Source organism: Syngnathoides biaculeatus, chromosome 10 (genome assembly GCF_019802595.1).
Source record: "Syngnathoides biaculeatus isolate LvHL_M chromosome 10, ASM1980259v1, whole genome shotgun sequence".
In the NCBI taxonomy this organism is placed as follows: domain Eukaryota; kingdom Metazoa; phylum Chordata; class Actinopteri; order Syngnathiformes; family Syngnathidae; genus Syngnathoides; species Syngnathoides biaculeatus.
The window spans coordinates 530612-546048 of NC_084649.1; the positions used below are offsets into that span (position 1 = coordinate 530612).

General features: G+C 40.7%; 1 protein-coding gene and 1 long non-coding RNA gene across 6 annotated transcripts in view; one reads left to right on the plus strand and one right to left on the minus strand.

The window, feature by feature from the left end:
- Window positions 1-961: 961 nt before the first annotated feature.
- On the minus strand, window positions 962-5704 carry LOC133507947 (uncharacterized). The gene is made up of 3 exons (XR_009796944.1): window positions 4259-5704; window positions 2079-2474; window positions 962-2003 (listed from the first exon to the last, which is right to left on the minus strand). It is a non-coding gene; the product is annotated as an uncharacterized LOC133507947 (long non-coding RNA).
- A 436-nt stretch (window positions 5705-6140) lies between these two features.
- The window catches only part of slc41a1 (solute carrier family 41 member 1), a 65647-nt gene continuing 56350 nt past the window's right edge, over window positions 6141-15437 (plus strand). Inside the window, exons 1-3 of one of the 5 annotated variants that reach the window (XM_061833547.1) lie at window positions 6709-6928; window positions 8552-8603; window positions 8846-9632. In XM_061833547.1, coding sequence (XP_061689531.1) covers window positions 9150-9632 — 483 coding nt within the window. In that variant the 5' untranslated portion in view covers window positions 6709-6928; window positions 8552-8603; window positions 8846-9149. Of the gene's footprint in view, window positions 6412-6708; window positions 6933-8551; window positions 8604-8845; window positions 9633-15437 lie in introns of those variants that run through there. The other 4 variants (XM_061833545.1, XM_061833544.1, XM_061833548.1 and 1 more) reach the window with 4 other exon arrangements.

The following is a 15437-nucleotide window of genomic DNA, read 5'->3' on the forward strand; positions in this document are numbered from 1 at the left end:
ATAAATGGTATAGAACAAATGATCTGATGCACACGGGATGGGAGACTTTGGTGGCTGATGAAAATGATGAATGGACGCTATCTTGGGGCACATCTAAATTTGCGAGACATCAGAAACAGACTTTACAGTTGTACTAAACAAGTAAAGAGCTCCAGGTCATTTTGAACACCACCAAAGTTCCTTTGAAACCCCCTTCTTATGAAGGAGCAAATCCTTGTTGGGGCTTCTACCTCTGGGCCTATGGCTCCAGTAATCCACACCTCACTTTACTTTGCACGGTGCCAGAAAACAAGAGCATGCAAAATCCTCCAGGACCCAACACACCCTGGTCACCACCTCTTCCAGGTCTTTCCCTCAGGTAGGCACTACGCAACAATGCAAACTGAAACCAGCAGATAGTCCAACAGGTTCTTCCCAGTTGCCATTGACTTCCTAAACAGTTGACTTATACTACAATGGAATTGTAAAATGTTGCCAAATTTGAATGTGTCTGTTGAGACCCGACCATATTGTTCATGCACTCACTGTCCTGTCATTCTCCACTGTATGCATTTCTGTTGATGACCAATAGTGTCCATGCTGTTGAGCTCTATCTGTCCAGATTATCACACTAATAGTCACGTTAATGTCTTGACAAATGCATGCACCTTTTGCACAAATTATTGTACTGTTTGTCACTGAAAATGCTCTAAATTACTTGCCCATTTTCACAATTTGCCATTGTATCAGCATTACCACATTACTGGTAACCTTTCATCGTTCATTGACACTCTGTTTTATGTTTCTGTGTCCCAAAAGTTTATTTCCTCCTAGTGAATGTCTGATGTTATACTAGAGCAGCTCCAAGTACCAGAGACAAATTCATTGTCTGTTTTTGTAAAACCCGGTAAATAAATATTATTCTGATTACAATCAAACTAATTATAAAGTGACAATAAGTGTTTTTCATTACTATTAAATGTTTTATTAACATATATAAAAATAAGCAATGACATCTAAAAATTTCACGTAAATACTTCAACTGCACAGCAATGATCCTAGATCCGGTCCCAGTCATCATAGTAGTGAAAGCCACGCTTGTTTTGGACCAACAGTAGGGTGGTGGGAGTGTGGGGGAGCAGTGGCTCATTGAGTTTCAGGGTTTGACTCTCAACTGAGTTTGCAAGTTCTCCCCATGCTTTTGTGGGTTTTCTCCAGGTAATCCAGCTTCCGCCCTCATTCAAAAGCATTATTAGATTCTAAATCGTCCATATTTGTGAATATGAGTGTGAATGACACCTGACTTCGGCTCAGGCAGCGTGGGATCGATTGCCGCTCAGTGATGGCGTTGATATCTCCCCTGTGACTGACTGGTGACCAGTTCAAGGTGTAGTCCGCCTTTCGCCCAATGCTGGCTGGGTTAGGCTCCGGCTCTGCGATGACCCTTGTGACGGTAAACGGCTTTGGTAATGAATGGATCGATGGATGGATGGATGGATGGATGGATGGATGGATGGATGGATGGATGGATGGATGGATGGATGGATGGATGGATGAATGGATGGAGTGTGAATGAGGCAGCATGCTGGCGCAACAGGAAAGCGTTGGCCTCACAGTTCTGAGGGCCCGGGTTCAGTCGCAACCCCGCCTGTGTGGAGTTTGCATTTTCACCTGAAGCCTTCATGGGTTTTCTCCAGCCACTCCGGTTTCCTCTCACATCCCAAAATCATGCAACATTAATTGGACTCTCTAAATTGCCCCTAGGTGTGATTATGAGTGAGCCTGTTTGTCTCAATGTGGCATGGAATTTGCTGGCAACAAATTCAGGGTGAACCCTGCCTCCTGCCTGTTGACAGCTGGGATAGGCTCCAGCACTCCTGCAACCCTCGTGAGGATAAGCGGCTAAGAAGATGGATGGATGGATGCAGTGTGAATGGTTATGTCTACTGTAAATGTGCCTTGGCCTGGCTACCAGTCCAGGGTGTACCCAGATTTAGTTAGGATGGACTCCAGTTTATCTTCACCTAATGAGGATAAGTAGCTTAGAAAATTGATAGTGCTAGATAGTCACTGATTGTACAGTATAGTGGTTCACTCACCTGATATCTGTGCAGGCACAATGGGTTAAATTTGCACTCAGTGCCGCGATGAGAATGTGAATGGTTGTCTCTCTGCCGGTGCTGCCTGGTGAGTGGTGACCAGTCCAGCTTGTATTGTTCCTTTTGTTGGGATATACAGTGGGGTCCACCTCTTCTCAACCCTCAACAGTATTTGTGGTATCGAAAAAGGATGATGGGATGGATATTTCATAATTTGGAGTTTGGTTTTGTGAGAATTGCTATCATCGCAAACCTGACAATCCTCAAATCTTCAAAATAATCCGCGTGAATCCTCTTAATAAAAACCCGGGAGTTTCCATTGTCACTACTTACATTCCTACGGGCCTCCTGCCACTGTCCAGTACAAAGTTCTGGGTTGGTGTACATGGAAACATCCTGAAAAAGGAAAGTACATGGACTTAAAGCAGATATTAAAAAATCACTGACATTTCGGACTACTGTAGTTCTCAATTACTGATTTTAATGCTCTTTTTACTAAAAAAAGAAAAGTTTGTTTCTATCCATTTTATGAATCGCCATTGTAGCTAGTATAATCAGTCCCTGAAATACGTCATTTAATAGATATCAAAGAGTGTAGACACACAAATAGAATATTCTTCAACAATCATCTGGATGTTATATAAGAAATACCCGTAAGATGTCAATTTTGCCCATCATTTGATAGACCCAGTGCTCTAAAACTTGTTTCCCTTTCCATATTTGGTTACACATATATTCAAGAGGAAATTATATTTGCAGTTATTCTTTGAATCTTCTCAATTAAAAGTATACTCTAATTACAGTATTCTACAAAAATAATGGAAATTTGTGAGGGGAAAACATCTCTTACTAAATCAAAGAATCATTGATTGATGATGGTAAGTGTCTACGTGTTTGTGTGTGCTTGTGTTCAGTTTATATGTAAGCCAGAATGCAGAGTCAATGAGCAGATGAGCAACCAAGCTTCATTGATCAATGACAAACTTGTCAGACAAAACCTTTCAAAGCAAAATGTAGATTTAGGTCTGCAAAAATCTGCAGGAAGTTTACGGAAAAAAAGTGAAAGTATTCACAAAAATATAACATGTATACACACTGTACAAGTATACATGTATCTTAAACCTTTAATCAACTTTTTTTTATCTATGCGTCCATTTTCTTAGCTGCTTATCCTCACAAGGATCGCAGCTGTCAACAGGCGGGAGGCAGGGTTCATCCTGGACTAATTGCCAGCCAATCGCAGGGGACATGGAGACAGACAACAGATACACTCACAATCACACCAAGCTTACTAGCTAACTAGACGTATAGTCAACAAACTCGAACAATTTCTCCAAAAGCAGCAATAATAAAAAGCTCTAGCATCCGACGATGTTATCCTTCTCTCAGGATGTAACAAAAGATCCGCGTCATAATAACTTCATAAAGTATGTAAGTCAGGGGTGCGAAATGTGTCGTTGTTATTCACTGGCGTTATTGTTGTTCGCCAGCATGCGGATGCGACGCGGGGGTGGATCGGGGGGGAGGTGGTTTGGACGCGTGCGGGAAGGAGAAAGGAGCTCTCCCCCCATACCGGCCACAATCCCACATCGTGATGTACCCACTCAGATTATTTCAATAGAAAAACCAATATATAAATAAATGACCCCTGGTTTTACACAAACTAGCATTCATTAACTATGACTGGAAAAAAATAGTCTCCTTACACGGAAGTCTATTGCTGCCACTCGCTTACCTCCATAAACAGACAGATGGTTTATTAATTTTTTAAAATATGCATTGTTCTCAAATGAGTCAATTTGGCATTATAAATACTTCTTGATAATTTGAGATTGAAAATAATAATTCCTACCTGAAATGATTGCTACATAGTGTATTTTGTTGGGCACCATCCCTCACGTGCTCTATACACTTCTCATTTTTTCAATACAAATACCAATGTTTAAATAAATGACCCGTGGTTTTACACAAACTAGCATTCATTAACTATGATTGGGAAAAAAATTTCGGACATGTAGTCGTCTCCTCAGTACACAGAAGCGTATTGCGGCCACGCGCACACACATAAACCTCTCTGTGACCGACATTTTTTTTTTTTTAATACGCATTGTTCTCAAATGAGTCAACTTGGCATCGTAAATACTTCTTGGTTATTTGAGATTGAGAAGGATAATTCTTACCTGAAATGAAGTGATCGCTACACAGGCATGTGCATTTGGTTGGGCACCAATCTTCACATTTCATTGCCAAAATCCATTGATCTTTTCTGGTCTTTTCAGCTGGTATTCTATAGAATGATCTATTTGAAGAACTGTCTCATCTATTGTGACAACCAACAGCACAGTAGGTCTCAGTATTGTAAATATTCTCCTCTGGTTCAATGTCTCCCATAATGTCGAGCAGCTTTGTTTGACCGGCAATATGGCGCTGTGAAAACAGTGATGTCACATACATGTTACTGTGATGAACGTCTTACAAAAAAACAAACAAAAAAAACTAGTAGTTGTATAGAATGTAAGTCTCTGTGTTGAATTGTAAAGGATGTATACAGCAATATATTGAAATAAACTTTCAGTTGCCTTTAAGTGATCAGTTGTCTATTACAGGGTTGTACCAAAAACAGCAAAATACAGTATATGCTACTGGTATGACAAATAAAATAACTCATAAAATGTTTAGTATTCATGGTTAAGATGGACACGTCAAATGACCTGTTACTTTTTTTTAACATAAAAAATACATATATTTCCACCTGATTTTTCCCTTCACTTCTAGAATAATTAGGTGCATTTTCCTTTACTGTATGACATTTTGGCACACAAGGAAGACAACCCATTCATACTAGTTGTACAAATATCTGTTAACTAGCGAGGCAAAAATGTGCAGTCCTGAAGAACTGGATGTTAACATGTATTTTAGGTCTCTCATAGTAATAGTAGCATCCAGTTGTCAGCGAGTGCACAATTTTTGCCTTACTCGTAACGGGGTAACCCGATCTCAAAATTTCCTACTCAGATGGTGAAGTTATCCTAGTACTATTACATATACATTAAGATGGATATCATGGATATGATTTAAAAAATGCTCAAACAGCTGATAAATAAATCCTCAAACAGCTCAAAGGCTGTTCAAGCATAAACAACTGCTCAAATGGCTCAAAGTCTGTTCAAGCATTTGTTTTTAAGAATATAATTTATTCATAATCTAACGCACAAGTAAGCAACCAACCGTTTTCTGAGCCACTTATCCTCACGGGTGCCAGCCAATTGCAGGGCACATGGATACGAACAGTCACACTCACAAATACACTTTGGGACAATTTACAGTCTCCAATTTATGCATGTTTTTGGGATATGGGAGGAAACCGGAGTGCCCGGAGAAAACCCACGCAGGCATGGGGATAACATGCAAACTCCACACAGGCAGGCCCAGGATTTGAACCCCAGTCCTCAGAACTGTGAGGCCAACGCTTTACAGCTGAGTCACCGTGCTGCCCCACTGCTAAACAGAACTACTTAAAATGTTTCCGCGATAAAATGTTTCAACACTCACAAAGAAAGTATATGAACAGTCAAACCAAAGGAGCTGATTTAAAATGTATTTTATCTCTTGTATTCGTTATCTAATTTGATCTCAACGAGGAGGAATAGGAGTATATTTTTTATTTCTTAATATGTTGTGTGTGTGTGTGTGTGTGTTGAGGTTTGGGGTGCTCAAAAGCTATTTGGCATTTTCAATAACACTTAGGAAACACTTTGGACAAAGATACGGTAATTTGTTCAAGTACATATTTCGTGAGGAGAGAGAGCGTAAGCGGGCTATCATTAGCGGTGCAATAAATGTGCGATCGGCGTTCCACGGGAAAGCGGTCACACAGCCTGTGAGCAGCGGCCAAGGGGGCAACGGTGGTGGTAGAGTTGCGTGGAGGGGTTGCCCGGCCCGTCCCGTCCCGTCCAGTCAGCTAAATGTGCGGAGGGAGGGTTCGCCTTGTGGCTTGGTGGCCCCCTGCATCGGACGGCTGTATTCTAGATGCACATCCGAGCAGCTCGGTGGCGTGGGCCAATGCCTAATGTGACGGGGTTGGGAGAGAGCGAAGTTGAGAGAGTTTAACTATTAACCATCTATGTAACCGTACGCGGTCGGGACCAGCATACTTAAGGCGTGCACACCGGCATTCGCGCCTGAGCCTGAACGCGTAACCACGGGGTGGAGGATACATGCAGCCAACTTGCCGGACTCCAGCGGAGCCTCTATTCGGGTCGTTCGCCGGACCACGGCCACTCAGAGGTAACCACCGCACTGACGTCTCTTATAAGACAGACTGCTGGACAATGTGAGCGTTTTCCTTGTATTCCTCCGTACGTCTGACGGAATGTGTCATGTCTTGGTGACTGTTCAGCCAGCCTTTCTTTTCCTTTCCTTCTCTTTCGCGATGTGTTCCATGTTTGAACTCGGGTTTACGCGTTAAAAAGGCACGCTCATGTGGTGGCAATGACTTTCTCTCTCAACCAACAGAAACAGGAACAGAAAGCCTCCTGGCCTTCACGAAACGAGCCCAAGAATAAAACAGGGGGGCTCGTCTATTCACTCGTGACTAGGGAGCACTAATTTACGCCTTTGCCATGTTGGGTTGGCCTGGTGTTGGTCCTGACTACTAAGCAGGATTGTTTCAGCAGGGATAAACGCTATCTTAGACGATGTCGCAACACGCGTGCGGAGGAAAGCTGCGTCAAGTCAGCCACAATAAGGACTTGGTTTGAAAGACAGTATTTGTGCACCCTGCACATTACATTGAGGTCAGGTGTATCGAGCACCTGTTAGCTTTTCCACATTTTCTGCAGGTGGCAAAAGTACGTAAGTATAAGTACACATACGCTTCATGTGTCCAAAGACTATTGTGTAGGGAAGAATTCTGATTCAACTGCCGGACTTAAGACAATGTAAAAGGTACAGTCTGACGTACTTAAATAACTAAAACAACTAGCACTATGCTATCAAAACGCATTCTCACAGTTTCGCGAACTTAGTCACACACAAAAATGCTCAATTAGTTTATGCTAACAACAAATGGAGTCATTACCTGTATGTTTTTTTAGATTAGTCTAAATGATGGGGGGTTTTAGGCCACAAATGTTTTTTGTCAATGAATGGGAAAATCATGCTTCTCTGAATCATTCCTTCACGACACTGCTGTTTCTCGATATTATGCTTTATGAGACACAAAGATTTCAAATTCTCAAGATCTCAACCGCTGCTTACGTCTCCATACCTTTTTGTCATCATTGACGTTGAAAAAAGTAACAAACCCATTTTGACAAAGTAAGGAGTAAGAAATACAACTATCGCTTTCAAATGTAGGGAGAAAAGTAATATAATCAGAAAAAGAAACATTCAAGTACAGATACCTGAAAAATGTACTTAGTGTAGGTATAATAACACCATTTGTACTTTATTACCCACCACCACTGCATTAAAAATGTAATTTACTCCATTATTAATATAAATACTCCTAATGATTAATAGGGGGAGATTTGTGGTTATGTTTGTGAAGGTTGTTTTTTTGGCATGTCGCAGATTGGAAAGATAATATTAATAACTTTTTTTTTTTAAAGTAGTGTGATGCACTGTACTTGTTCTGTGGACTTTATACACTACACTCTAATGATGCATTACCAAGTTAGATTTGTGTTTTCAGAGGAAGGATGAATGTATTCTACCACCTCATAGTGCGATATTTTAGTTGTGCTTAAAGATGAGGTTTCTTGTTTCTTATTATTCATCCATCCATCCATTTTCTGAACTGCTTAATCTCACAAGGGGAATTCACATGGACCATTTTACTGAGCAGTCTTTCTAATTGTCGTACACAATATGTATATTTGTTTTTATGTTAGTATTAGTGGTGGCACGGTCGAGTAAATGGTTAGATAATTGGCCTCACAGTTCTGAGGACCGGGGTTCAAATCCCAGCCATGCCTGTGTGGAGTTTAAATGTTCTCCCCATGCCTGCTTGGGCTTTCTCCAGGCCCTCCGGTTTTCTCCCAGATCCCAGAAACAACAATAATTGGAAACTCCAAATTGCCTTTAGGTGTGATTGTGAGTGCCACTGTTGTCTGTCTCTATGTGCCCTGCGATTGGCTGGCAACCAGCTCAGGGTCTACCCCACCTCCTGCCTAAAGTTAGTTAGGATCGGCTCCAGCACTTCCGTGACCCTTGAGGATAAATGGCTCAGAAAATGGATGTTAGTAGGATGGCAACACGATGGTGTACTGTTGATGGAGAAATTGAATTTCCTCTGCGTATGTGCATATTTAGATTGAGGCTTTGAGGCACTATTTTAAATTGTGTATATATGCGTAAAAGAAAATAATTCATACAATGTCTAACAGTGTTGGACTGATTTGTTTGTTTATGGTCCACTCTGTTTGGAGAAGACCATTTTTGTGGCTTGTAATTTAATCCTTGTGCTGCAGACCTTTAAATATCTTCAGTGAAAAGACCTTTCTCGCAGCCACGTGGTGTAAGGTGAGCCATCCCCAGCCCGTTGTGGCAACTAGTCTACTGTGATCAGTGGATTCAGAGCAGTACTCGCTTGCACTGTAATCTAGTGACTTAGACATCTGACAGTTCACATTTAAAATCCAATGCCGTTCAGAAGAATAAAAACTAATATTCTTAAGAACATAACAATGTGTTTTTTCCTGTTGAGTGCCTGTCCCAGTAGTGAACTACAAATATTAACTATGCCCTCTTCTTTGTCTTGCCAGCCCACACAGAGCAGCTTGCATTGAATGGAGAACATACTGGTCCTGCTCCCAAAACACCGACAGGAACACGGGGTGTGCAGACGAACGGATGCATGCATCTTGTTATATTTATTCCCCAAAGAGCAATTTCCATTTGGCATTTTAGTAGTAGTCATCACACCCTGTCCACATTTTTAATGGGATAAATTACTTAGACTGATCAGGATCAAAACGAGGTCAGGTGATCCAGTGACTTCTTTAGAAAAGTTAGGCAGAATTAGTCTATATTTTCTTTTCAAGGCCATTGTCTTCCAAAGGCTTCCGTATGGTACTTTGGTCAAAAGAACAAGAGAAATTGCCCGACATCAAGATGTCCTCCGGGGCCATCGAGGTGAAGAAAGATGGAGGGCGTCTTTCACCAGCCTTCCTCAACTCCAACTCCACTCTCCACCCGGTGATCCTCACCCAGGGGCCTGAGGAAGGGAGCACAGAAACTGGAAGTCAGTTTGAGCTTAAAGAGGTCACATCTTTAACAGAAATGGCCAATGAAACGCCGGAGAATGAAGAAAGGTTGGAGATTGTTGCAGTGATGGACTGCCGGGCTAATGCCAAAGGCCAGCGTGAGGAGGACGCACTATTGGAGAATGCAAGCCAGAATGAGAGTGATGACATCAGTAATGACCACCGCCCTGAACCACCGGCACCCCTCAAAGAAACCTCCTTCTCAATTGGTCTGCAGGTGGTTTTCCCATTCCTCCTCGCCGGCTTTGGGACAGTGGCAGCAGGAATGGTGCTTGACATTGTTCAGGTGAGCTACAACACAACATTTTAAGCATATTAAGAAGCTGTAAAACTCATAATCAAGTCTCTGTTCATACCAAAGCAAACTGTGGCAATGCTGAGAAAGGCTTATTTATACATCACACACCTGTAGCTATTATTTTGTTTTTTATATTCAATTATTATTTTATAGGCTGACCCTATAATATTCATTATTTTTTTTCCAACATTTAGCTTTTGACCTGGTACAGGGTTCATGACAACAGTCTGGCAAAAAGCAATTGGTAAAAAGTTAATTTATTTTACATGTATTTGTTACTGTCAGATGTTTTGTAGGTGTACTTTCCTCTCCAATACGTCTTGGTTGAAGTAAGCATGGGGTAGATTTAAATCTCTAAGCCGAACTGGTTCTGCAAGCAGACCACACATGCTGAAACTCACAATGGGATAGGCCTGTCACTCAAGCATTTCAACAAACTTGGTAAAAATCATGTACCATGGGTTATTTCTTTGTGTTAATTACATGCTTCTCACAATGCATGTGTATTTAAAAATACTACCAACCTTTAATTTGGTAAAAAACGAGACTTTGACATTAAAAAAAACAACTAAATAATATGCACTACTTGTACAAACACACCTAAAAATTATATTTCCTACATGTCAGCAGTGTTTTACATGGAGGTATCCCTCTAAATTTGGAATTCTGAGGTTTGAGGTCAAATATTTTTCACCCTGTCCTGTGTTTAGTCCCACACTGCTGTGGTGTCACTGTTTTGCAAAGCACTTGTGTGATGCACCATTATTTAAGGCCTGGTTGTTTCCCATCTGTCTACCATCACAGAAGTACTTGTTTTGGGGTAATGACAACATTGAGAGCCTATTGTAGTGAGTGTCTTGTGGCTATCTTGCTGTGTAATTTCCTCTCTGTGACACTGTGAAATGCTAACTCAGCTAATCCCCTATGTCTTTGGGAGGGCATTTCTAACATGGTCTGTCTGCTCTGACTGATTCTGTTCTAAAACCCAGTGATGAAAGTCCTACGGATTTTCCCGGAATTCCGGTTTTCAAATTTTCATGAAAATTGCTCCGCAAAATTGAGGAAAAATTGCAGAAAATTAATCCAGATATTAGTTTACAACGTTGAACAAACATGCGTTTGAGTTTGTTGTTTTGCTTTCACGAGCATAGCCATGTTGAGGCACTACTAACACTAGTAACAGTAACGCCCCCTCCCCTTGCATTCTCTCTAGACGTCACTTATTTTGTGCAGTCTTGACATTAATTTACATATTTATTTCATACATGTTGTTAACTAAACAAGCTTCCTCCAAAACAACTGGTATTCACCCGGAAACAGGAAATGCAAGTTAACCGTACTGAGCACGTACGGAAGTTAGGCCGAAAGCGCATGTTCAGAGCTGCTTCACGTACTGCGAGTGCATTTACGTCAAAAGTCATCAAGATCATGAGCCATGTCAAAGGAAATTCAATTACACCAGAAGTGCTCAAAATAAACTAAAATAAAATGAAACATGTTACCTCGTCGCTTGATTCAGGTGTGGCCAATACGTCAAGCGCATGCACATAAAAGCGCGTTCTAGCAAGCCGGCCTCCTACTTACGGCAATTGCGGCAATGCGCCTGTGCAACACCCCCTCCACAACAACACGTCACGATTGGCGACAGGAATGTTTGTTACAATGTATCGCTAGCTTGTTGCCACGAACGGCGATTATGTTGAACTAAACTTTCAGCATTTTCAAAACATTGCAGGTATAAACCGTTCGTGTTTATTCCTTGACAGGCAATGCATTTAACTGTTCTTCAGATTTTGACAGATCAAGAATTTTTATTGATGACATACATATATATATATATATATATATATATATATATATATATATATATATATTAAAGGCAACTCATTATACTAGTAGTATTACTAGATCTATGTCTAATATAGTGAGCAATCTGGTCGAGTGTATGAGTACAATGCGATGTAAGAAGTTTGAGACTTAAACGTTAATAGTAATTGGTACAGATCAACTTCTTTAACATGATTTGCTGTACGGTGTAGAAATTCTAGGATATATTTTTGTGTATATTCTATATCTATACTATATGTATAATGCGGGGGAAAAGGACAATTTTAGATTTTTCCATAGTTCACTTAATTCATTTGTCCTGAGATAAGATGGCATATTTTAACCATATTTTAATGACAAATGTGATTTTGTAATGGAAATAATCATAATAATAGAAGGATGGGGGCCAAAAAAATCTGCGCTTGGCCCTTGGGGAACTTCTGCCCAATTTTTTTTGGGTCAGGACTTAGAAATTTAACTTTTAATTTTTGTCTGAATTTTCTTCAGAGATATCGCCACAATGCACCACAGCCATCCATTTTTTTCAAAAATTTCACAGGGGGCATGCCCCAGGACCTCCATAACAGGACTTCACTCCTTCAGTGCTCACATTTGTATTTGCAGGAATTTTCACAAAAGTCCACTTTCATCTCTATAAAACCATCAGTCTCTCACTCCCGTGGCCAGAAATTGAAGACTGATGTTACAAATGATTATATATGGGTTTTAAAAATCTTGCAGTGAAAATCATGGGATTTGGGAATGGTACTGTGGTGTATCAAAAATGGAAGACGAATAACATAACATAACGAATAACTGACTCTTAATGTAAGACAGCAACAGACGACAATGACCAATGGGATATCAGAGCAACCAAGTTCTATATGCTCACATTCTAATCTTCTTAACCTGAGTTGTAAATTGACTTACTCTGAACTGGCAATGATAATTATTCAGGTCCAGAGCAGCTAATCTGAATCACTTCATCAATTCAGTTTTTCAATCTATTCAGTAAAGTCTGATGACTCTCACTTTGAACTCATCTCGTGCGTGACCACAAAAAAAAACTTTTATCGTTATTGATTCACCACGGAAACCAATATTTATTTTAGATTGTTATTTTGTTATTCTACCTTGGAATCAGAGATACTATTGCAGGCATATGCAGTATATGAAAATATACATTTCTTTGAAAAAAGTTACACTGCTCAAGCAGCAAAGGAAAGAGAATTGATGCATGACTGAACGCAGATTTTCAGCACATTACAATTTGAAGCAGTGATCTAATATTTAACCACTCAGCAAATAGGTGTATAATAATGACACAATTGAACAGAAAGTAAATAAAAATGTAAACTACTGTCCATCCATCCATTTTCTTTGCCGCTTATCCTCACTAGGGTTGTGGGGAGTGCTGGAGCCTATCCCAGCTGTCAACGGGCAGGAGGCAGGGTACACCCTGAACTGGTTGCCAGCCAATCGCAGGGCATATGGAGGCAAACAGCCACACTCACAATCCAAGAGATCTAAATCAATATCTCCCATTACAATTAATGGAAAATGAAATAATGCATTCCAAGACTAAAAATGGGCTTTTTAAAGCATTTTTTTAGCTTTTCCTGATAATAGACTGCATAGTAGAAATACATGTATATTTTAACTACTTTATATAATGGAATAATTTAAGGAATATATTTATTTTTTGCTTAAAATGTATGCTTTAGTAGTAGAGTAGGCTAGCCTGGAGGTGCATTGCCGTATCTGTAGCAACTCGGCCCCCAGCCTTGTAAACTTTTTTTAATAACAAAAGTGCAGAATAACTTTAAACAAGCAATAATAAGTATAAATAAAATAAATTTAGTTTTTTATTTTTACAAAAAGTAACATACAAAAACATTAACTCGTAACTTGAGTTAGCAAAATCTTGGAAACAAAACAGAAATGCTAATGAACAGGGCATTATTAAAGGACGCCTCTCCCCAAAATTCATATGTACAATAAACCCTCCAATGTGAAGTAATATTATTACATATATTTTGGACATTAATTGAAAGCTGGGGAAATGTCCATGCATCTACCCATTACTGGTTATTAGCTGCTTAGCTATAGCCTCTTGTGCCTCTCAATCCCAGACCTCTGTGGGTGGAATTTGCATTTTCTCCCCGTGTCTGCGTGTGAGTAACCTGCCTCCTCGTCCTTTTCAAACTCACGACAACACTGGCATTCCTCCAGAGTTGGCATTAGGTTACAAAGAGAACACGAACACCAGTCTTTCAAAACGAGCCTGTCCGGAATATCTCCGAGGTCTATGTTATGCCCCCCCCATGAGTGTCACGCCCCCTCTCCAACATGTCAAGTTCCGCCTGTGTGTATTCTGGCTCAAACGGTTGAACATTGTACTTTGTTATTTTTGTTTTGTCTGGTCAATGGGGGGAGTAGTAATAACACGGAGCATAGACTCATTATACTCGCTTTATTGGCTCTTAGCACACAACACTTCCCAGTTACTATTTACGGCGATGCACGCATGCAACCCCCCAACAGCTGCTGGTTGAGGCGAGAGGGTGGCTGCTTGAAAAGAAGAACTTGGGGTAAAGAAGTCTGGCCACGCCTGCTGTATATTCTCTACATCTAAATCAACTCCTCAGAAAAGCATCAAACAAATCTCTCCGGTCCATATAATGGGACTGTTATTGTTCGTCGTCAGCGCCACGCCCCTCTCCAACACATCAAGTTCCGCTCGTGTGTATTCTCAAACGCTTGAACATTGTACATTGTTGCGTTTATGCAGTATATATTATGCTTTGCATCAACTCAAAACTTAAACTACCAATAATAATAACAATAATAAATTCTGGAGTGATGCACAAGTCCCTGAGTTTGAGTGGATACAGTGGGTAGAGAAAGTATTCACACCCCCTTAAATTTTTCACTCTCTTTAATATTGCACTTATTTGCTAAAATAATTTAAGTTAATTTTGTCCACACGAATGTACACACAGGGCAGCTCGGTGGAATAACTGGTGAGAGTGTTGGCTTCACAGTTCAGAGGACCAGGGTTCAAATCCCGGCCCTGCCTGTGTGGAGTTTGCATGTTCTCCCCGTGCCTGCATGGGTTTTCTCCAGGCACTCCGGTTTCCTCCCACATCCCCAAAACATGTATTCATTGGAGACTCTTAATTCCCCATAGGTCTGAATGTGAGTGTAACTGTTGTCTGTTTCTATATGTCCTGTGATTGGCTGCCAGCCACTTCAGGGTGTACCCTGCCTCCAACCCAATGACAGCTGGGATAGGCTCTAGCACTCCCGTGACCATTGTAAGGATAAGCGGCTCAGAAAATAGAGGGATGGCTGGATGTACACACAGCACCCAATATTGACAGAAAAATGTAATTATATATATTTTTTGCTCATTTCTTGAAAAAGAACAATTGAAATATCACACAGTCATGAGTATTCAAACCCTTTGCTCAGTATTTAGTAGACACACCCCTTTGAGGTAATAGAGCCATGAATTATTTTGGGATTGATTGAACAAGTTTTTCACAATAGATTTGGGGATCCTCTGCCATTCTTCCTTGCAGATCCTTCCAGTTCTGTCAGGTTGGATGGTGAATGTTGTTGGGCAACCCCCCTTTCAAGATCTTTCGAGAGATGCTCAGTTGGGTTTAAGTGAGGTCTGAGCCATCCAAGAACAGTCTAGAAGTTGTTCTGAAGCCACTCCTTTGTTATTTTAGCTCTGTGATTATGGTCATTGTCTTGTTTGAAGTGGAATGTTCAGCCCAGTCGGAGGTTCAGAGCACTCACAAGGGTTTTGTCGAGGATATCGCTATAATTGGGCACATCCATCTTTCTTTCGACTAAAACCAATCATCCTGTCGCTGCATCTGAAAAACACATCCTTAACATAATGTTGGCACCACCATCCTTCACTGTTCAGACTGTATTGGACAGGTGATGAGTAGT